Source organism: Metarhizium acridum, assembly GCF_019434415.1.
Source record: "Metarhizium acridum strain ARSEF 324 chromosome Unknown scaffold_13, whole genome shotgun sequence".
Lineage (NCBI taxonomy): Eukaryota > Fungi > Ascomycota > Sordariomycetes > Hypocreales > Clavicipitaceae > Metarhizium > Metarhizium acridum.
This window is the reverse complement of record NW_027094016.1, coordinates 3,256,793-3,276,685: the sequence shown is the minus strand read 5'-3', so window position 1 is coordinate 3,276,685 and position 19,893 is coordinate 3,256,793. Positions and strand designations below refer to the sequence as shown.

The following is a 19,893-nucleotide window of genomic DNA, read 5'->3' as shown; positions in this document are numbered from 1 at the left end:
TCACGCTCTCCCTATAGACTGAAATAAAAGTATAAGTAGTAGGTAGCAGACCAGAGAATAACCATATCTGAGACCAGAGACGATCAGAAACAACAAAGCCGACAGTTCTGCTTCAAGTCAAGCACTGACTTCTCTCACTTACCTGGTCAAGTGCCCTCTTCCCTCCAGCCCTGATCCCAAGTCCATGTTCTGTCCTTGGTGCAAAGACCCATGGACTCGTCAAAGGCCATCGATGTCGAGAAACAAGCCCGCACTCTCCAAGAGGTACACCTCATGGATGATATCAAAACATCTCCTCCGTCGTCTTGCTTGGCCACGTCTCCCATTACCCACGAGCCTCATTACCAGCCCCCAGCTCAACCCTTGACCCCGATGCATCACTGGGACATGATTTTGTTCCCCCAGATGGTGGATGGCGGACCTGGTCTCAAGTTCTCGCCGCCCATCTCGCCAGTGCAATGTCGTGGGGATATGCCTCCTCATTTGGCGTGTACCAACTATGTTGATACCCTTGATCTACCCTCTGCCAAAGTCTCATGGATCGGCTCTTGCCAAGTGTTTCTGACCTTCGGTGCCTGTGCCTTTTCTGGTCGTCTTGCTGACGCTGGTTACGCCAGAGAAACAGTCATACTAGGCTCCTTCTTTGCCGTGCTAGGCTCTCATATGACAAGCTTTTGCTCAGAGTATTGGCAGATATTCCTTGCCCAGTGTGTACCGGGCTAGGCCTTGGAATCATCTTTGCGCCAGCTATATCCGTGGCAAGCTCATATTTCAAGAAGAACAGGTCCCTTGCATTGTCCATTGCAGCTGGAGGCACCTCGGTAGGAGGCCTTGTGTTTCCTTCAACCGTGCAATACTTAATCCCTCGCATAGGGTTCCGATGGGCTGCCCGATGTGCGGCTCTTGTTGCTCTTATTATTTGCGGTGGCGCGTGTGCTATATTAAGGCCATATATCCCCGGTCGAAAGACAGGTCATCTGATCGAGTGGGCTGCCTTCAAGGAGCTTCCGTACTCATTGTTTGCTGCTGCTTCATTTCTGAATTTCTATGGCATCTATTTTGGGCTATTCTATGTAAGCACACACACACACACACACACACACACACACACACACACACGCATGTGTAGATATTACTTCTCGGAACCTACTTCTTAGCCACTATAACAAAAATGGACGTTGGACGTACTAATGCTACTACAGATCAACAGCTTCGCCCGCAACATCGTTGGATTTTCGTCACTCGAATCCGTTAATCTGCTCCTCATAAGCAATGCCGTGGGCATTCCTACTAGACCTATGGTTGGATACTTGGCAAATAAGTATTTCGGCCCAATTAATGTCTTTATTACGGCCACTGCCTTTGTGGGGATCATGCTGTTTGCTTGGGTTGCCATCTCAACGCGCACAAGCATGTATATCTTCAGCGCCTGCTTTGGAGTGGCTATCGGCGCTAACCAGGGTATATTTGTCCCTTCTGTGGCGAGCCTGACGAAAGATCCCCAGAAGATGGGAATTCGGTTTGGCATGGTTGAGACACTTTGCTCCTTTGCCACGCTCGCGGGCCCTCCCACCGCCGGAGCCATCATTGACCGTTCGGCGGGTGAGTATGTTTCGGCCCAGATTTGGGGAGGTTCAGTCATGGTAGCTGCTTCTCTTATTGTTGTGGCATCTTGAATCGCTGTGACGGGATGGAAGTGGAGAGTCATGATTTAAAAGGACACAACGAAGTAACACTTTTTTAAAAGGTTAATATAAAGACCACACAATTCTAAGTTTAAAAAAATGTTTAAGATATGTGGAGCCTAAGAGTTTCAAGTTAGGATAAAACGGCCAGGAGTTAAATTGGTACCTAATTGACGTACATAGCGGGGAAAGAGTTCCTGCATAGCATATTAATAATACGTAGCAGTTAATACAAATTCTTACGATATGAAATTAGATGGATATAATTTCAGAAATACGTATATCGACGTCTCTGTACGTGATAAATTCGGACAACGTCCTAGTAGTCCGTGAACCATGGGTAGTCATGATAAACACAACTTAAGGTGGGAATCTGAGTGCCGTCTTGTCATGTAGAGTTGTGCTCATCAAGTAGGTCCCTGTTGGTCAAGAGACGCGCCAATGACAAGCGGTGGGAGGGTGCGTCATCACAGCATACGGAAACTCGACTCAGCTCCCCTTGAAGTCTCTTGCGGGTGGTAGCAGGCGACACTCAGGTGATTCCCGCCCCAGGTTGCCTCCATATGCACGCTTGGCGCTTCCAATGAAACGAATATGTTGTTCGTGACGTTTGGTACTATACTCCGTAATAAGGGCCACGAGGTTGTACATACCAGCAATAGTAACAACGGCTACCGGGAAAGAAGCCAAGTAAAGCATTTGATGATTGCCTAGAGCTGTTTCACTGACGAGCAACTGGCGAATTCATGTTGCAGCAACCAAGTGCACAACTGCAAAAAAGTTATTCTGACGTGAATATTCCCCTCTCGGGGAAAACAGAGCTACGCACATTTTCTAGCATGTGGTTCCGATGTCTTCTATGTGGGACTCGACACCTGGAGTTGCTGCAGAGTCTTGAGCATCTCCAGGGCTCGGTGACGGCCGACAGTCAACGTTCGCAATACCACAGAGTTCCATTCCTTCCATGTGCCCCAACGACATCTTACAGATGAAGGGACGGGGTTCGTGGATCACACCAAGGACCTCGGTGCATGCGGCTGTTTACATTGTTAGCCTTGGTATGTTCGTGGAAATTAAGGAGAATTAAGGGAATACATGGGTATTACTTCAGTTTCGTATTCACATTTACCCAGACTTACATTATAAAGCAACCCGCCTATTTTGCGTCGTACTATAACTAACTATTTGATTTAGCAGCCCGCCACCATATTGGTGGCTTGTGACGAGCCTGGTAGACAAAACGCGCAGGCTAGTGCTGGCATGGCTTGTGGCAGACTGTTGTAGCCGGTCCAGGTATATGACTCGGCATTGCATTATTGGGCATATCTATTCTAGAAGATCCCGCAGCTTCGTCAACGGGGTCGACAGACAAAATAAATTCACTTTTGATCGGTCGTGAATAGAGGAGTTCGTCAGCCGTGCTCACATAGTTTCATGACTGAGGGCCGTTGTGGGTGGTTTCCCAGTCTCAAGACGGTATCGATTAGTTTAATGTAGAGAAGTATTTAATGCATCCGCGTCAAATTTGACTGTCGCCAAGGCGTCAATGCCACGCTCCGTGTCCTTGGATGAGGCCTTGGAATGGTGCGCGCGCTCTTTCGTCCCCAGTTGTGAGACGTGCGTTATCGGCAGTAGCTTGGATCGATCTCCCGAAGCTCGAAATTTTCTTTCAGAAAGTGCTAGCGAGCCGCATTTTCTTGATACTCGCCGGCCGTTGATGTAAATTTGCTGGTTTTGAATGTCCTTCGACGTGAGGCGCCCGCTACCCCCGCTTGGAGACACATAAGATTTAAGCCACCTAAACAAATCAAGATTATGTTCGAGATATTCCGGGTTGAGATGAGATGATCCGTGGGTTGACCGGGTTCTCATCGTAACCTTGGCAGCTCTTCGCGCCCGGAAAACTTTATAAAGCGCGCACAGTGATACGCCCGGCCTGTGTGAATTGAATTCGAGAGGCCGTGCAACGAACGTGTGATGGATTTGGTCTGTCATCCAAGCAATGTCACGTCAACGTTTGATTACTCGCCGCTGCAAAGGTCCGGTCATTGATTGACAACGCAGGTGTCGGCATTTCTGTCCTGTCACCATCTGCATAGCGGAGGATCTCTGCAAACTGGAGACAAAATCGATGTCTGAGCTGCCTGTGCGGTTGACAATTATGTTTGGACGGCGCTCTGAAAAAGTATCAGATGGGGTCTCGGTCCGGGCCAATCTTGATCTTCCGAGGGGACGAACCAGACCCCACCACAGTACGGAGTACAGATGGGAAATGAGTGCAAGGCCCGGCTTCTGGGCGTGCTTGGCAGACTCCGGGACAATTCGCGAGGCGCAACTACTACTAGTGAACATGAGAATGCGCCGCAGAATAGGCGGGAGCTGGTGACGGCGGAGTGGACGGGACTGGAGGCATCAATCCACTTACTGAGTCTGGATTCCGGGAATCCGCAGCTTGGACGCTGAAGCTGTGTCGAATTAACAACTGAAGTTGAGGCATGTCTTGTCGTCCTTGACCGGCGACGAAGTTGGCAGTTGCACCGGTTCTGTCCTACCCACAGGCGTGGTGTTGTGTCATGACCCCGAAACGCCACGGGATATGCATTACAGCCTCGGCGGTGACTCGAGTCGCGCGGATGTAACCTTGCCAGCGAGATCAGACAACCCTGTCCTAGTTGTGTCGGCGCCGGTATGTCTCACTTCCCTTTGACTTTGATAAGACGGACTGTTGAAAGCTCTTCGAAGCTTTCACATGAAAAGGGAGCCCTCTACCTCATCGATTGATGGTGCTCATGTGATGTAGTTGCCCGAAAACGGCAAGTCACCTTGGCCAGTGCCTGTTGCTCCTTCCACCGGCTCCAAAGCGTGTTTTCATGTTCCCAAGTGCCCAGGTGCCTCGACACGTGAGGAGGCCGATTGAATTCAAACGTGCTTCATGTTGATTTCGCCAATCTTCGTTCTCTTTGCGACACATCCCATGCGGCAGTTGAGGCTGCTTCCAGCCACCTAGGGATGAAGTGGCTAATTCTTTGACTGGTGCTCGGGATTTTGTCCAACTCATTGGTACCGGAGCGCCAATTATCCCTGCGCGCCAATGCGGTGCCGTAAATCGTCAATGGCGTTACAATGATCGACACTTATTAAGCTTCCGCTGCCAAAGCTCGGTCGATCAATTGCCCTTACCCCCCTTAAGCTCTTCCGGTTGGCGACAGGTTCGTGGATATCAATTTCTAGACCTTTTGACGGGGTTTTTTGAAGGATAAATATCACGTATCGATGGTGTATCGAGGTCCAAGTGGACAATGATCAGCAGCACGAGTGGGTGAAAGTCTCACCCCTGCACCGAGACAACCAGGAACAGCCTTGCAACTGGCAACAGTCATCGAGACCAAGGAAATTTTGCTGAGCGGCTATGGCCAACTACCTTCTGGAATTACCCTGTCCCGAGACATTCTCAAGAGCCAGTCACAATGGCTGCTTGAGACGTTGGCAGCGGACCAGGTGGGCGCCGATGGGCATGCCTGGTATTAGTTATTATGCCGTGCTCCATACCGAACGATGGCTCCAAATAGGCTGGACCCAAAGAGCCCACCTGGGCTTGCCTCAGGAACGGCCTGTAAGGAGGGCCTGTCCACTCGTCCTCACCCCTGTGATCATTCAGCCGTATGCATCATTTCGATCTTGACGGCTCGGGAATTCCGCTGTACCTGACGGGACAGTTGTCTTGCCCCAGCATGACTCGAAGCCAGGCTCTTATCAAATATTGATTACCGCCTCCTTGAAAGATTTCACAGAGAGGGTGTAATCTGCTTCGAGTTGGCCCGGAGTTCACCTGCGCAAGACTAAGTTCCATGCTTTTGTCAATGGGCCACCGCGGCGCTGGCCAGGGACCAGTCATGAGAGATGCAGTTTTCCAGCAAATCAATGCGATACGTTGGAGATGTTGCACTTGAGGTACAAAAGCTGACTCGATGGTAGAATCCAGGGAGGCCAATAGCAAGCAGTATGAAGCTGCGTCTTCTTTGAAGCTGTTAGGCCTTGCATTTGATTCGTCACAGCAGAGGCCATTGCTATGCAACCCTGTATATGCTTTGCCTCATTTCCACATTTGTACGAGCCCTTCCCGAATGCGGAGCACAGACTGAGATCGGGTCCTTTACTTACCATCCACGCAGGTCCACTTAGAGTGCTGCAGATACCAGACGGCCCCGTTTGCCTAGACAAGTGCTAACACCAAGGTCCAACCACGGGCTCTGCATGGCTGCATGGTAGTTACGTGATCGGATAGCCTTGGCCTGTGAGAGGGCCCAAGACCACCGGCCCTCGAAAGTCTCCGTTGAAGTTGTAGGTGTTGCTACCACCCTGCTGAGTCCTGACTGTCCCCTGTTGGGTCCGGGTTGCAACACCTTTCTTAAATGGAGGCTTCTCGCCGCGTGCCGCTTCATGGGTGTGGAATATTGGATGTTTGCGTTTTCTTATTACTTTTTGGTTGTCTGTTTTGCTTTATACCCCGTCTTTCCATGCATGAATCTATTTGCAATCCTTGTGAGAAAGCTAGTAACTACACCACACCCTCATTGCGACTTGTAGCGCATTTTCTGGGAGGCTATAGAAAACAAGCGGCGTTTACTTGCTTGCCTGTCCAAAATTTCCCTACAGCTTTTAATTTGACTTCTCCAACTGGATTCATACTTCGATTCGACGAGACGAAACGACCGGGTCATGATCAGCAGTTGGACCTTGTAGAAGAAAGCCATAGCGCCGCAACAGCCATGGCCGACGAGAGGACAGTCGACCTGACGGAGTATAATGGAGGTTCACTAATCGCGGCGTGTACGGTCTTGTTGGTTACTAGCTGGTTTGCCGTTGGACTACGATCATATACAAGAGTGTTTTTGATGAAGAGTTACCAAGCAGATGACTGGCTTATGCTGATAGCGCAGGTTAGTCTCCAAACGCGAGGGAAAGTCTTGTGCTGGTTTCTAACTCCCCTCCTAATGCAGTTGATCTTCACCGTGACGTGCGCATTTACTCTCGAAGGTGTACGACGTGGCCTGGGCAAGCACAATGCCGCAGTTCCCAGTGAAGATGATCGGGTGGCTGCTCTCATGGTAAGAGGACTCCTCCCATTGTCGCCCATACCACAATTTTTCTCATGGGGGCTGATTCGCGTGACTTGACAGTGGCAAGCTCTAACTATTGCGATTTACATTATCGACATGATGCTTATTAAGCTCAGCATTGGCGTTTTCTTGTTACGGCTGGCCACGAAAAAGCTTTATATTTGGATAATTCGAGCAGCTTTGGTCATTGTCACCCTCTGGAGCTTGGGCATCTTCATATGGGATGTCTTTCAATGCGCGCCAGTGGCGAAGCAATGGGACTTTAGGATCACGACAGGTCACTGTGCAGGGCCGAATGAGATCATTTCAGCAGCCTATGCTCTCAGTGTCATGACAATCCTATCGGACTGGTTCTTCGTGAGTTGGCAGCTGGTCATGATTCCACTTCCCAAGAGTGCGTTTTCTAACTGTGTATATACAGGCACTCATTCCTATTCCCATGCTGTGGGGTGTCAAGATGACCAAACAAGCCAAGGCTACAGTCATTGTCATTCTTGGTCTAGGTGTCTTGTATGTCTTTGCTTTCCTTTCTTCTGTATTTTCTACACCTCACATGGCACTAATTCCATTTCTAGCGCCAGTATCGCCACGCTCATCAGGCTCAAATTCCTAGCGGGCCTCGAGGAGACTGACGATTTCTTGTGTACGTTTGTGGCTACCCTCCCCTTTTCATTTTCCTTTGACGGAAAACATGAAACCTTGGCTAATACCCACGTAGTCTCAGTTACAGACGCCACGATATGGAGTCTGGTGGAACCGGGTGTGGCTATCATCGCATCCAGCCTGGCAACTATCCGGCCTCTCCTCCGCGCCCTCAAAATTCGAGGCTTCCTATCGACCGACAAGTACCCCAGCAGCGGCATTTCAGGAGCCGCACGCTACGGACGTGGAAGTCGAAATACGCGTGGGTCTGTGCCGGGCCATGGTCCGACCGACGTGTCTCTCCACAGCGTGACCAAAAAGAGCGACATCCGGTCCAAATATGCTGGTTCCACCATTGACGAATCTCACGACGAGATCCAAACGAGTAGTCAGAATAGTGGCGACGCGCCCAGCGACGCCAAGAGCGAAACTTTTGTCATTGAAGGCGCTGAAAATTCGCCCACGTTGAGCACACATGGTTTGAGACCGGCAAACCGAGTCATGGATGAACTTGCTGATTTGGAGTCCCACGGACGGGAATACCAGTTGAAAAAGGGATGGGGCGTTTAATAGACGATTGCAGCCCTTTTTTCTTCTACAACGTGCGCTGTACTTTGGGAACCAGACAGGCATTTCACCTATTCTATTGTACTCATTGAGGCGTCCCGGCCGGATAGCATAACTGGAGTTGGGGTTTCTGCCTACGGGTCTTATTTTCACGTGAATTCGGGCATGAGACATAATGATACATGTTGAAAGAACAATAGAATACAACATTTTCATCCGCACAACACCAAATACCTTTGGCCAATGTAGAACCTGAGATGAGACGTCATGTATTATCCGAAATCCGACAGCCGCATGTCATATGTCTGAAACACACATTCCGGCAGGGGCCCCATCCAGTTTCCATCCAGACACATTCCCACAGCCCGCTGTGTCATCCCATATTCACAAACAGCTCGAACAACCAAGGCGCAGGGTTTTTTTTTTTTTTTTTTTTTTTTTTTTTTTTTTGTAAAAGCCCATGTTACCCCGACGTCATATCATTTCTTTATTTCTTGCATTTTCTTTCTTTTTTTGTGGCCATCTTTGCCGGCCTTGGTTTTGTTTTGGATGGGTTCCTGATATGGTCCTCTCGTGGCCGGGGCATGGATCCTCTCACCCTTGTTCTGGGTGATTTGCATGAGATGCTTGGAACTGGGAATGCGACGGCAACATTTTCTCTCTCTCTGGCCCTTGGCACTCTTGCTGCTTTGCATTTCTTATTACAGCAGGATTTCTAGGGCTTCTACCTACTCCACGAAAGCTTCTCAAGCGCAAGCTTTTGCGGCAAAGTAAAACACAAGCCAGGACCCTGTTCATGCGCGTTTTCCCCTTCTCAACTCACGGCCCCATGTTTCGCCCCTATCACATTCAAGTTTGTGTAGCTGAGATGGGTCCCATTCATGCAAGTCTGTCGAGTACCGCTCAGGGGCAGTTTACGTGACGGAGAATACCCCCCAAAAAGACGAGGAAGTTTCTAGCATGTGTCCCCATGAAGGAAAAAAGGCTCTGGATGCCATGCTCGAGGGACCAGAGGCTTCCAGATCGGTTATCCGGCCGGATTGGGCGGGGTCCGTTGTGCCGCCATGAAGATGCTGGCAGGGTTTTCAAAGTTGATGAATAGGAATTATTGGAGTTTTTGGATCTTGTTTGACAGCCCCTGGTTAAAGTGATTGCGTGTCTGGTGTGGCAAGTGTGATTGAAAGTTTGCCGCTTGTTGCGATTGGTTGCTTGAGAGTTTTTGCTTGCATATCGACTTGGTGACACTACCTCCGCTGACTAATACGACGGAAAGGGACCAAGGAAGCTCATATGCGTTAATAAAGCCCTGTGAAATGCGGGCGCCGTGCAAGAAATATAAAAAGTTGGGGAAGAATGGGTTGTGCCCCTTTGGGGGGTAGACTTTGCTCTTTGCATTGACATGCATGAACCTGAACCAGAAACTGGCGTAATGTGGGCCTGAAGGTAAGGATTTTCTATAATGGGTATCTGGTTCCTTTTCCCTGTCTTACTGTCCAGTCTCATTCTGCAAATAACTCCTGAGGTGCAACGTTCCAGTCCTCTTCTTCGCTCCATATGGGAGCGAGGACGAACCGTCCCATAATCTTGCCCATGCCAACACCATCCCCGCCTGCAACTCCTTGTTGCGGCTTTTCATCATTTTCTTCAACAATAACCGCCGTTGTCAGAAAGTTCATACCCGCTGCTGGACTCATCTCCAGTGTCATACCGCCCCAGTCGAGCTCTACCTTGCCTGACTTGCGAACGTTGAGCTTGCCAATCATGCCTCCATGAGATAAAAATTGGGAGCGGAATCCCTCCGTCTCCTGCTCGTCACCAGCGTCGTCATTGTCTGAGTCTCTGCTGGAATCTTCCTGGGTCAAGTCGACCGCGGCGTCGGTAGCGCTTGGAGCGTCCATGATATTGAAATCATCGCCTTCTGCCTTGACTTTCGTCTTGCGTCGAGGCTGTGCTACTTCCCTCAAAGGAGGGATCAGTGGTGGAAATTGGAACAGATATAGACGTCCATCCTTGTTGGACGGCCCCTCAGTTCGTGTTTCTCCCGATTCGTCTGTAACTGTGATGGCTCCGAGTTCACCGGCTAGTAGATCCAAGTCTGTTTGAATGGCTCTCTCCTCGGGGTCTTTTGGTAGCTCCTTCTTGGGCTTCGTAGCCAGAGTTGCCTTCTTCTCTTCATCCGCTGACGCAACATCAATCGCTGTGTCTAGATCCATCGGGTCCTCAGTATCTGGCTCCTTCTTGATCAATACCCTCTTTCCATCTGTATCCCACACGCCCTCTTCTGGTTGATCCATGGGTGGCAAGTTGCCAGACCCCTCTCCATCGACCCATAAGCTTTCTTCCTCTCCAGTAGCATTTTCAGCAGCTTCAAGTTCCGCCGTTGTGGCCACAACAACCCCTTGTTCTTTATGTTCTCGTCTGTATATACCCATGGGCATTGTGATGGCAGTACGACCGCTCAGCGCTGCCATCATTGCCTCATCGTCGCTATCGAGCTCCTCCTCGGGTGTCATGACGTGAAGTTTGTCTGCATTGATTCTTGCCTCGCGCATTCGAACATCGGCTTCAGCAAATCCTTTGCCCTTCGATTCGGATTTTCCTCTGCCACCATAAAAGCCTCCTCCTGCGGCAGCGCCGCTACCACCACCGAACCAACCACCGCCTGCTGAACCACCTGCATTCATCATTAAGACAGAATTGAGTGAAGCGTGCTTTTTGAATGTGACTGGCGACATACCACCCCCGGCAAAGCCACTAGAGAACGGGCCACTGGCAGTGGAAGCTCCTCTGCCTCCCCTGGCACCCATTGCCTCGCCTCGACTCCTTTTGCTTCGATTTCGTGAGCGACCACGTGCTCTCCTCTCAGCGGCTGCTCTTTCATGGGCTTTCCGCTCCTCTTGACGGGCTAGCTTGTCTCTATCTGCTTCATCTCTTCGAAGGATCTTTGGTTTGAGTCGCCCTCCTGTAGTCGTACGAGCTCCAGCAGCTGTGCCTCCTCGGCGCGTAGAGATTCTATTTGTGCTCGAAGATGAGGCTACTGCTTCGTCCAACGTTGCGGGAGTCGCTGTCGTGGGTTCATTCGACGCTCCGCTGTTGTCGGGTGCTTCGCTTGCCTCTGGCGGAGGAGCTCGCCCACCAGCAGACGTGGCGCTTCCGCGACGGACTCCTCTGCCTGTCGCCCTACCTCGTACCATTTTGATGATGGCGTACTGAGGCGGGCAGTGCGAAATGGGTAGTGTTATTGAGACATAGAAATGATGTCAATAGAAATCCTGTGCAGTGTTGACAAGTTCCAGAAAATTTAGGCGGTGGGCAAATATCCATGGTGGGGGACGATATTCTGCCATGACCCCCACAGTGAACGTCCATCTGAACGTGGGGCAGCTTCAACCGACACCATCTCGGTTTACTCGGTATAGAGCAATGCATTAAATGAACACTGCCATTGATTCCTAATCTATATCTTTGAATTTTGGAGGTATGATGCAGAGACGTTGACTGAAAAAAGGGCTTGCCTGTTTGGTAGATTTGCTATATCTTGTCAGTATCACAATGGGTAGCTTTGCTATGGAGTGCATCGTAACAAGATAATATGTCCTATTGTACACACATCAACGCTTCCTCACCAAAGTGGGTGTATATGCTCCCTTCCTTGGCCAACATGGAGCCTATCCATTCCCGACCTGACTCAACTGTTGGCGTTCCAAACTTGACGACAACGCAACCCCGCACACGAGCAGCGGACCATAAGACACCATCTCTAGCTTCACTTTCAATCCTTCTCGCTCTCCATCGTTCAAACTCTGTCATCCTCTTTGACTCATCCTCACGGTCTTGCTCTGTGCGGAAGTCACGGGACCCTAGTCGCGGGAGAGCGTCGAACTCGGAAAGGAAGAATGACCCCAGCTCCTCCATAGCGTGGCCTCGTAGAATCAAGGTGCCAAATAAGCTCATTCTGTGCATTGTGCCGCGAAGTTGTTGCTCAATAGCTTGTGTTCCTTGTTGGGAAAGTATAACCGTGTCCCTTACCAAGAGACGATCTCGCCCCCCTTCCTCAGCTCGAAACCAAACTTCATTCCGACCCGTCCAATTGGTGAAGCTCCAATTTTCTCCTCGCGCAGTTCGACCTGCTGTTACCCAGTCTAGTAGACATAGAGATGATCCCGGTGACAGATGGAATAATTGAGTTTGAGTATAAACACTGTCTTCAAACGGTTGGACAGGATCTGGTAGCAGACACACAGCGGCCCCGTTGTCCACCTGGACAGTCATAAGCTGACTGGTGACAACATCTGGAGACGGTGATTTGAAGATCTTGGTGTGACCTTGTGTGACAAGACTGAGGTTGGCGCCAGGTTGGACATGAATGGAGAGATTGACTGCATCCCCTGCGACCAAACCGCCCCCATATGACAGGAGGAAGACCAGGACGCTTTTTTGGCCGCCAGTGGGCGAAGTCGGAGAGATCAATTTCAATGGATACTGATACGAAATAGACTCGAGTCCATTGCCTCCCCCAGGAAGAATCTTGGCGTTGATTCGGCCCTCACCAGGCACCGAAGACGACTTGGGAAACGGCAGACTCCATGCCTGGATCATGGCCTCATGCGTGGGCAATGACTGAAGCTGATCCTACTCCTGCAGCGTCCAGCCCCGTAGAATGAATGGATTTGACATGAGAAAAGTGGTGGAACCTGTCAACTGGTAGATTACCTGGTTTCTTGCGCTCCGGACATGGTGTTGAACGCCACAGTTTTTTGGTTGCCCGTCGCCCGTTTTGGCCGAGGTGCGGAATGGAATTGGCCGATAAAAAAGAGATGGAGAGCTCGACGGGGCTCGGGCTGGGAGTTTGTCCCAAGGACGGAGCACAGAGCACCTGTGTGGGGTGCCCTGTGATCTGTGATTGGAGACTACATGAAGCCGACACCAACTAGCCACAGATAAGCCACAGCTCAGGAGAAAACGCGGCAATTTCATTGGTCGAAGGGGCATGGTTGCCGGGGTTTTGCCATGAGACAAGTTGAACCTGCCCACTTGCCAAAATAACCAGTTTGACCCCAGCTCGACAGCCGCTCCACGCCAACGCGCGCCTTGATCGCCAAATTCATCAGTCGCGATTCAGGGTTGCCAACCGCCAACCTCTGATCTTGGGTCTTTGCAGATGCTTTCCAAGTGAATAATCGCCTGTAATTGCGACGACTCATCATGGACGCAAACGCCAGTGCCAGCGCAACCCCCGAACCGGATGCGGATTCGCGTCGCCGCTCCGGACGCGTCGTAAAGGTGCCGGCCAAGTACGCGCCGGAGCCCACCAACACCGCTGCGCCGAAGCGCAAGAGAGGTGCACAGGATGGAGAGGGAGTTGACGATGAGGAGGTGGACTCGGATGAGGACATGAGTGACGAGGACGATGCCAGCGACGACGAACACCCCGCTCCTAGGTCGCGAAAGGCAGGCGGCCGCAGCAAGAAGCCTTCGAGCAAAAAGCCCAAGATCAATGGAGCACAGCCGTCGGCACTGGCTCAAGTTTCTCGAATACCCAGTAGGCCCAAAAAGACCGTCCGGATCGAAGCTGGAGAGAAGGGGACAGGTCTCTTTGGTAGGTTGACAGTAGCCTCATATTCACTGAAGCGTCTAATTGCCTTAAATACTAATCATTTCTTACAGCCGATGTATTTGGCTCTGGAGATGCTCCCGATAGGGTCGCGAAACAATGGCTAGAAAAATATAAAGAAGATGACGCGTCGGCATTAGCTGATCTCATCAACTGTATTCTTCAATGTGCCGGCTGCGATCTTGGAGTTACGACTGATGATATACGCGACCCTGAGAATATCCCCAACAGACTTGTTGATCTACAGACTGTGTACCAAGAGGTTTGGAAAAGCCGTGACTCAGTTTGCCAATGCCAATGTGCTAACCTCTGCATAGCAACAAATCACCGACTACCCCTTAATATCAAGAGCAAAGAGTACAAAGTCATTCCGCGACATGCTGGTGGGTTTCTTTCACTCTTTGATTGGCCTACTCCACGAGACGGATGTGCTTTACAAGAACACGGATCTGATGGATAACTTGCACGCGTGGCTGGCAAGTATGTCGTCGTCGTCTCTGCGACCTTTCCGCCACACAGCAACCACCATATCCCTTGCCGTTCAAACAGGTCTAGTCCTCATAGCAAGCGTACTCGACCGGAGAATAGCAAACATAGAACAACAGCTCGCGGCTGCCAAGAAAAGCAGGAACAAAACCAAGGCTTCAGAAGTGCAACGCAGCTTGAATGAGGCAAATGGGTATCGCAAAATTTGCAGCGACGGCATCCAGTCTTTTTTTGACACGGTATTTGTTCACCGATACCGCGATGTGGACCCCAAGATTCGAGCAGAATGTGTCGATGCGTTGGGCGCGTGGATTTGGGATCTTCCGACTGTGTTCATGGAGCCTGGTTATCTCCGCTACCTCGGTTGGATGCTTTCAGATACGAATGCTACAACTCGCCAGGAGGTGTTGAAACAGCTTCTCAAGGTGTTCAGGCGCGATGCTCAGCAGCTGGGACACTTTATCGACAGGTTTCGACCGCGTTTAATCGAAATGGCGACACTCGACTCTGAAGTTTTTGTGCGGGTAACGGCAATCTCCGTCATCGATACGCTACGATCTGCAGCGCTCTTGGAACCAAGTGAGATTGACGCCATTGCCAAGCTCATCTTTGACACCGAGATAAGAATTCGCAAGGCTGTAGTCAATTTCTTTGTTGCTTGCATCGACGACGTTTATGAGGGCAAGCTGGAAGAGATTGGCGGTGCTGATGTTTTGGAAGAGTTGGATGACGTAGAGGAAGATGACTACGAATCCCCACGAAAAGAGTGGATTAATATCAAGTGCCTAGCGGAGATGCTGGCCATCTACGACGCTCAAATCGAGGGATCGCATCAGAATGGTGTTTCAAGCTTAGATGCTGCCACAGAGCTGTTGGATGTCTCAAATCCGGATACCAGAATCTCTCTTGCAGCCCAGGTGTTGTATGACAAAGTACCTGAGGTCACTAGATGGGAAATGATTTCGGGTTACCTTCTCTTTGACCACACCACAAGTGCCAAGTCAAAGTCGAGATCAAAATCCAAGGCCACCTCTCCGGAAGCGGCCTTTAAGAAGGCTATTGCGCCAAGTGCAGAGGAAGAATCCATCCTTCTTGATGTTTTGAGCTCAGCAGTCAAGTCTAGCCTCACTCTGACTAGCGATCATGACAAGGGCAGGAGAAAACTGGGCCGATCAGAGGCAGCTGAAGCTCAAGAGGAGGTTGCTCTCGAATTGACCACAGTAATCCCCAAGCTGCTGAACAAATTCGGCGCAGAGCCTGAGACGGCGGCAATTGTGTTGCGACTGGAGCGATTCTTGAGTCTCGACACTTTCCAACAGCTGCGCCAGGACTCTAGCAAGTTTGAAAGGCTGCTCGATGAGATAAGCACCCAATTCAACAGACACGATGATAAGAGAGTCTTGTCCGAGGCTACCGCTGCTCTTTTACATGCTCGCCAGTACGAGGAGCTTGAGGAGTTAACAGACAGCAGGCTGTCCCTGTTATGGGATAATGCTATCGATGCGCTCCGCAACTTCGACAAGTCTTGCGAGTTGTCCGTCCGTGGTAATCTACCCTTGGAACCTTTGCGCAACTTGTCTACCGTCTTGATGAAGATCAGTAAGCTTGCAAGCATATCTGACTGTGTCGACGCCCTTGAAGCAAAGTCCAAGTCCAAGGACTCCTCTACATCACCTGCCATCGATATTCTGAGCAATATTGTCCACCGCGGCAAATACGAGCCACAGGAGGACGAGATTGATGACTTGGAGGATGAAGTAGTCACATTTGCCATCAAGGCATCCCAGTTCTACTTTATGTGGAAGGCTAGGAGTATCGCCAAACTCCTGGCGGCCGGCACAAGCATGTCGGACGCAGCCTTGGATACACTCTCCGTTCTGCGGCAATCCTACCGAAGACATCTTATCGAAACCTTCTCATCCCGCGCCGCCATCGACCAGCTCCGCCTTTTTGCCACCGGCAGTCTCTGCGACCTTCATCTCACATTCGCCACTCTCCGTCCTGCCATCAAGAACTTCCACCCTTCATCTGCAGCAGCCGCTGGCCGAGGCGACAAGCTCAAAGTTCTCCTCCAAGACATCGAGCCCGGCCTCGTCCCCGAACTCATCTCCATCTTCGACGGCGCAGAGCGTCAGTACGCTAAAAAGTCCAAAAAGGACAAGTTGCTCAATGATCCCGCTGAAGATGAAGATCCCATGGCCGACGACGAAGAGCTCGATGAAGACGACGAAGACGAAGACTTGTCCAAGGAAGAACGCTACGCTGCCGAACTCAAGGCTGAACGAGCCTTCTGTGAGCTCACGGGCAAATATGTCCTCGCCCTATCCGCCGGTCTCATTGAAGACCGCGGCTCACAAGCCACTAAGCTCCGTCGAAGAATTCTCCGCAACGAAACAAAGCTCGGTCACAACTTCAAAGAAATCGTCGCCCATCTGGATGAGGAGAAGATGGCTAGACGGCATAAGAAGGCCACCAAGCAGCCTGCCAAGTCAGACAAACAAGGCCTCAGCCTGGAAGTTGTGGATGATGACGATGACCACGTTTTTGATGACGTCGAGCCGGAGGAGGGCTCGCGAGAGGATTTACGAAGGAAAGAGCTACTGGAGGATGAACCTATCGACGAGGGCGAGGATAATGAGGGCGGCAATAATGACGCGGATGACGATGGACTAGGCGACTAGAAACATCTATTTAGCAAATGGGTTACGAAAAAGGACTGGAGGATGGTCTGCTTTGCATGCTTGTCTTATGTCGGCACTTGGCCTGGATTTTTTTCGTTTCAATTCATTTTCTGGAACTTGCTTGCGTGCTGGTTGTTGTTTGTGCCCATCTTATACGTGTCTTGCGTAGGGAGGGTTGGAGAGGCGAAATAGGCAGAGCGTACGACTGGGTGATGGAAAGTGGGCGAGGTGGGTTATGAAGGTACTGGGGCAAAAATGTTCTTTTTAGTTTTTTGCCCGGCGTTTATTGATGACTAGGTATATTATATTCAGATCGGCCATGTTTTTCCGTTTGCACTACTTTATGGGCTGAAACTGGAAGATTTGTGATGCAAGGGTCCCCAATGGCCCGTTGGGTTGTTTTGATATTGGAGCAATCCAATGGTTGAACTGTGCATAGTATAAGATGGCGCCTTCGAGGAGTAGATATTGGAACGTTCAATGTCTGAAGCCAGTTATTCTAGTCCCAAACAGACCAAATATTCTTTCCCAACGCTTGCCGTTCCCAGCATCGGCCTTTGTTTCATCATCTTCCGCAACTGTCACACCATATTGGTGAATACAACATCCAAAGGCACGATTAGAAACTTCTATCCGTGCAGGTTTTTTTGTGCCGGATTCTTCATCATCGGAGTGCGCTGGCGGGGCACTGCTATTACTCGAACGTCTTGCTTTTAATACTCGGTTTTCCATTTCGGCTTTTTGCTCTTCCAAGTTTCCCCATAGCAACCACAGCCTTTGTCGTAAATCACCGAGGCTTTTTTCGTCGTTTCTCAAATCAGATGCATCTAGGCCCAGGAGCATCTGGGCGGATTGGTTATTGACCACCACCCAGATGGAGTCCTTGGAGTCCTTGGAGTCCTTAGAGCCCTTGGAGCTTTCTTTGCACTGCGCATCTTCTAGTTTCAGCCAGAAGCGCCATTCCCATCCTGTAACGACATTGGTGAGCGCTGAGAGCGGATGTGCATCGTTGTCCGAGTCTGAAGCTGACTCGGGGTCCGATTCTTCGTTGTCCGAGAGACCAGCATATTCGGATGTTCTCCTTTTACGATGCGCAAAGTCTTCGAGGCAGGGGGGCATGAAGTCGGTTACACGGGCGTATGTGCGATAATTGGAATTTATGAACGGCAGTTGGAGCTTGATGGTGTCTCCTTGTATTGTGGTTTCATAATATGTGGGTGCTAGGATGTCCGCGATGGATGTAACTGCCTTACGTTCGTTTTCGCACTTTACTGAGATTTTGTTAGCTACGCTGGCGGTCAGGCTGGATGCTCGGAGACTTACTTTGTCTGTTGAGGTCTTCTGGGACATGTATATTGTCAGGCGGCAGAGCATCGTCTGCCTGGCCGTTTTGTTGATTGTATCCTAGTTGTTTAGACTGTCGATTTTCCGCCCTCTTCTGTTTTGAATTTCTACGGGGCTTTTCTGAACTCAAGCCGAGCTGTGCCTTGCGTTTCAGTCCTGCGTTGGCGGCTTCACTAAGATCTTTGAGAGCTTCCTTCTTTCTCTTTTCGTAATCCCGCTTTCGCCTCAGGGCATTTTTGAGCTCTGGGCTCAGCGTATCGCTGTCAAGGTGGTCTAGCTTCGATATATTGATCTTGTTTCCCTTGAATCCTCGTTCATCTCTGAGGTAACCTTCCAAATTGGCTGCATTGTGGCCTAGTTTGATTTGCAAATTGCGCAAAGAGACCCAGGTGCCTATTGAAATGTGTTGATCTCGGATTGCTCTCGCGTGTGACCCAAAACATGTGATTTGCATGCTCATCTTCCCAAATGGGCCTATCCACTCAGACTTCTGTGAAGAGCCAGAAGATTTGTTAATGCAATCATTCGGCCAGTCGTCTCGTCCCTCGAAAAAGCCACCCTCCATAAACTTGTAATGGTAGAATAACTGATTTTCCGTGTAATCCGAAACCCACAAGGTGAATTTGTCACCCAAATCGTACGGCTCCCTAACGATTTGCACCACTGTGTCAACAAAGCTTTTTTCCTGCAAGTCTTTTAGCTCAGAAAATTTCTTGTTCAAGTTGATCGAAATTCTTTTCATGTCGTCGAACTTAGACTGTGAAGGGACTTTCTCTTTGTTGATAGTGTTATATAGGACGCTGACGAACTCATTCTCAATCTTGTTTGGTTGACGATTGATCTTGGTTCTGTTTGATGGCCGACGGGCCTTGGAGGCATCTGCGCGAGATTTAGGTATTTTAATAGACTCGTATATGTGTAAATCAGTAGTCTTGTGGGTGCATAGTGAAATTGAAGCCTCATAGCGTTGAACCTAGACTCTGGTTATGTAGGTGAGCATTGTACATTGTCAAGGCCAAACTTACTCTGGCTGAAAATACGATGATCACGTCACCGCAGCTAGCATCCGGCATATCGTTTTGTGGCCAGAAAATGTTGAGAAGAATAGATTCATCACACTCGTCTTCGACTGACTGATCATAGATACGCATCTGACATTTCCAATCTAGCACGTTTAGCAGAAGATAGCGGAAAGAGTTAATATCTAAAAGATGGGGTGCATACCCGCTCCTCTCGTAGGAATTGGAGCTCGAAAGTCTGTTAGAATCCCAATTAAATCGATTCTAGATCCTGCACTGATCTTGCCCTCGAGGACATCTCTAACTGTTGTAAATCCGGTTGGCAGCTTGCCTTGCCTTGTTGAGGACCGCGTGGCTGCCATTTGCGCGCATTTCTTCCCACAATTTCGAAGACGAGCAAAAGAATTGCAAGAGTCAGCGTAAGTTAGTGAGACAGCTTCTGGCGTGTGTTAGCGCATGAGCAAATGATTAATTCACTCAAGTTACTTTGACGCGGTACACGCGTTTGGCGATCGTTGCAAAGACGCGGCCACACGTGACCAATTTGGAATGGGGCAGGATAAGGAGGCGGGCGAAAACTAAAGCACAGACAGACACAGCTACGGTTGGGACTAGCACTGTGAACTTTCGAAATTTACTCCGTACGGAGCACAGATTGGTCGAGTCAGAGGCAAATTTCCCCCCTAACATCCAGTACTGCTCACTCTAGCCTAATCAGGTGGCGGAGTGCGTACT

The 19,893-nt window shown here is 50.1% G+C and overlaps 7 protein-coding genes across 8 annotated transcripts; 3 read left to right on the top strand and 4 right to left on the bottom strand.

Moving 5' to 3' along the window:
• Positions 1-210: 210 nt before the first annotated feature.
• Positions 211-1,676, top strand: J3458_003637 (uncharacterized protein; the record flags this gene model as incomplete). The annotated part of the gene is made up of 3 exons (XM_066117874.1): positions 211-707; positions 785-1,073; positions 1,203-1,676. The coding sequence occupies 3 exons, from the start codon at positions 211-213 to the stop codon at positions 1,674-1,676; spliced, it is 1,260 nt and encodes a 419-aa protein (XP_065977666.1).
• On the bottom strand, positions 1,515-4,639 carry J3458_003636 (uncharacterized protein). The gene is made up of 4 exons (XM_066117873.1): positions 3,924-4,639; positions 2,825-3,862; positions 1,865-2,722; positions 1,515-1,804 (listed from the first exon to the last, which is right to left on the bottom strand). Exon 2 carries the CDS (start codon positions 3,678-3,680, stop codon positions 3,174-3,176), a length of 507 nt encoding a protein of 168 aa, XP_065977665.1. The 5' UTR covers positions 3,681-3,862; positions 3,924-4,639; the 3' UTR covers positions 1,515-1,804; positions 1,865-2,722; positions 2,825-3,173.
• Positions 4,640-5,988: 1,349 nt separating this feature from the next.
• Positions 5,989-9,372, top strand: J3458_003635 (uncharacterized protein). Its single transcript, XM_066117872.1, has 6 exons — positions 5,989-6,625; positions 6,686-6,793; positions 6,866-7,162; positions 7,227-7,315; positions 7,381-7,448; positions 7,524-9,372. Exons 1-6 carry the CDS (start codon positions 6,098-6,100, stop codon positions 8,015-8,017), a joined length of 1,584 nt encoding a protein of 527 aa, XP_065977664.1. The 5' UTR covers positions 5,989-6,097; the 3' UTR covers positions 8,018-9,372.
• A 16-nt stretch (positions 9,373-9,388) lies between these two features.
• On the bottom strand, positions 9,389-11,286 carry J3458_003634 (uncharacterized protein). Its single transcript, XM_007808644.2, has one exon. It carries the CDS (start codon positions 11,206-11,208, stop codon positions 9,514-9,516), a length of 1,695 nt encoding a protein of 564 aa, XP_007806835.2. The 5' UTR covers positions 11,209-11,286; the 3' UTR covers positions 9,389-9,513.
• Positions 11,287-11,414: 128 nt separating this feature from the next.
• J3458_003633 (uncharacterized protein) lies at positions 11,415-12,807 on the bottom strand. Its single transcript, XM_007808645.2, has one exon. The coding sequence runs from the start codon at positions 12,611-12,613 to the stop codon at positions 11,612-11,614; it is 1,002 nt and encodes a 333-aa protein (XP_007806836.2). The 5' UTR covers positions 12,614-12,807; the 3' UTR covers positions 11,415-11,611.
• Positions 12,808-13,103: 296 nt separating this feature from the next.
• On the top strand, positions 13,104-17,095 carry IRR1_1 (cohesin complex subunit). Its single transcript, XM_007808646.2, has 3 exons — positions 13,104-13,613; positions 13,682-13,890; positions 13,946-17,095. The coding sequence occupies exons 1-3, from the start codon at positions 13,220-13,222 to the stop codon at positions 16,793-16,795; spliced, it is 3,453 nt and encodes a 1,150-aa protein (XP_007806837.2). The 5' UTR covers positions 13,104-13,219; the 3' UTR covers positions 16,796-17,095.
• On the bottom strand, positions 17,070-19,768 carry J3458_003631 (uncharacterized protein). 2 transcript variants are annotated; one of them, XM_007808647.2, is made up of 4 exons: positions 19,364-19,768; positions 19,165-19,304; positions 18,119-19,112; positions 17,070-18,066 (listed from the first exon to the last, which is right to left on the bottom strand). In XM_007808647.2, exons 1-4 carry the CDS (start codon positions 19,518-19,520, stop codon positions 17,273-17,275), a joined length of 2,085 nt encoding a protein of 694 aa, XP_007806838.1. In that variant the 5' UTR covers positions 19,521-19,768; the 3' UTR covers positions 17,070-17,272. The 2 variants fall into 2 exon arrangements, with proteins under 2 accessions (XP_007806838.1, XP_065977663.1); XM_066117871.1 differs by having other exon boundaries at positions 19,165-19,768.
• Between the last annotated feature and the right edge of the window lie 125 nt (positions 19,769-19,893).

Coding starts and splice junctions, on each gene's coding strand:
- J3458_003636 (XM_066117873.1), bottom strand. CDS start 3,680: ATGACAGACCAAATCCATCACACGTTCGTTGCACGGCCTCTCGAATTC.
- J3458_003635 (XM_066117872.1), top strand. CDS start 6,098: ATGGAGGCTTCTCGCCGCGTGCCGCTTCATGGGTGTGGAATATTGGAT. Junction 6,626..6,685: donor GGCTTATGCTGATAGCGCAG/GTTAGTCTCCAA, acceptor CTCCTAATGCAG/TTGATCTTCACCGTGACGTG. Junction 7,163..7,226: donor TCCTATCGGACTGGTTCTTC/GTGAGTTGGCAG, acceptor GTGTATATACAG/GCACTCATTCCTATTCCCAT.
- J3458_003634 (XM_007808644.2), bottom strand. CDS start 11,208: ATGGTACGAGGTAGGGCGACAGGCAGAGGAGTCCGTCGCGGAAGCGCC.
- J3458_003633 (XM_007808645.2), bottom strand. CDS start 12,613: ATGATCCAGGCATGGAGTCTGCCGTTTCCCAAGTCGTCTTCGGTGCCT.
- IRR1_1 (XM_007808646.2), top strand. CDS start 13,220: ATGGACGCAAACGCCAGTGCCAGCGCAACCCCCGAACCGGATGCGGAT. Junction 13,614..13,681: donor GAAGGGGACAGGTCTCTTTG/GTAGGTTGACAG, acceptor CATTTCTTACAG/CCGATGTATTTGGCTCTGGA. Junction 13,891..13,945: donor TACAGACTGTGTACCAAGAG/GTTTGGAAAAGC, acceptor ACCTCTGCATAG/CAACAAATCACCGACTACCC.
- J3458_003631 (XM_007808647.2), bottom strand. CDS start 19,520: ATGGCAGCCACGCGGTCCTCAACAAGGCAAGGCAAGCTGCCAACCGGA. Junction 19,305..19,363: donor AATTCCTACGAGAGGAGCGG/GTATGCACCCCA, acceptor TAAACGTGCTAG/ATTGGAAATGTCAGATGCGT. Junction 19,113..19,164: donor TCATCGTATTTTCAGCCAGA/GTAAGTTTGGCC, acceptor ACCAGAGTCTAG/GTTCAACGCTATGAGGCTTC.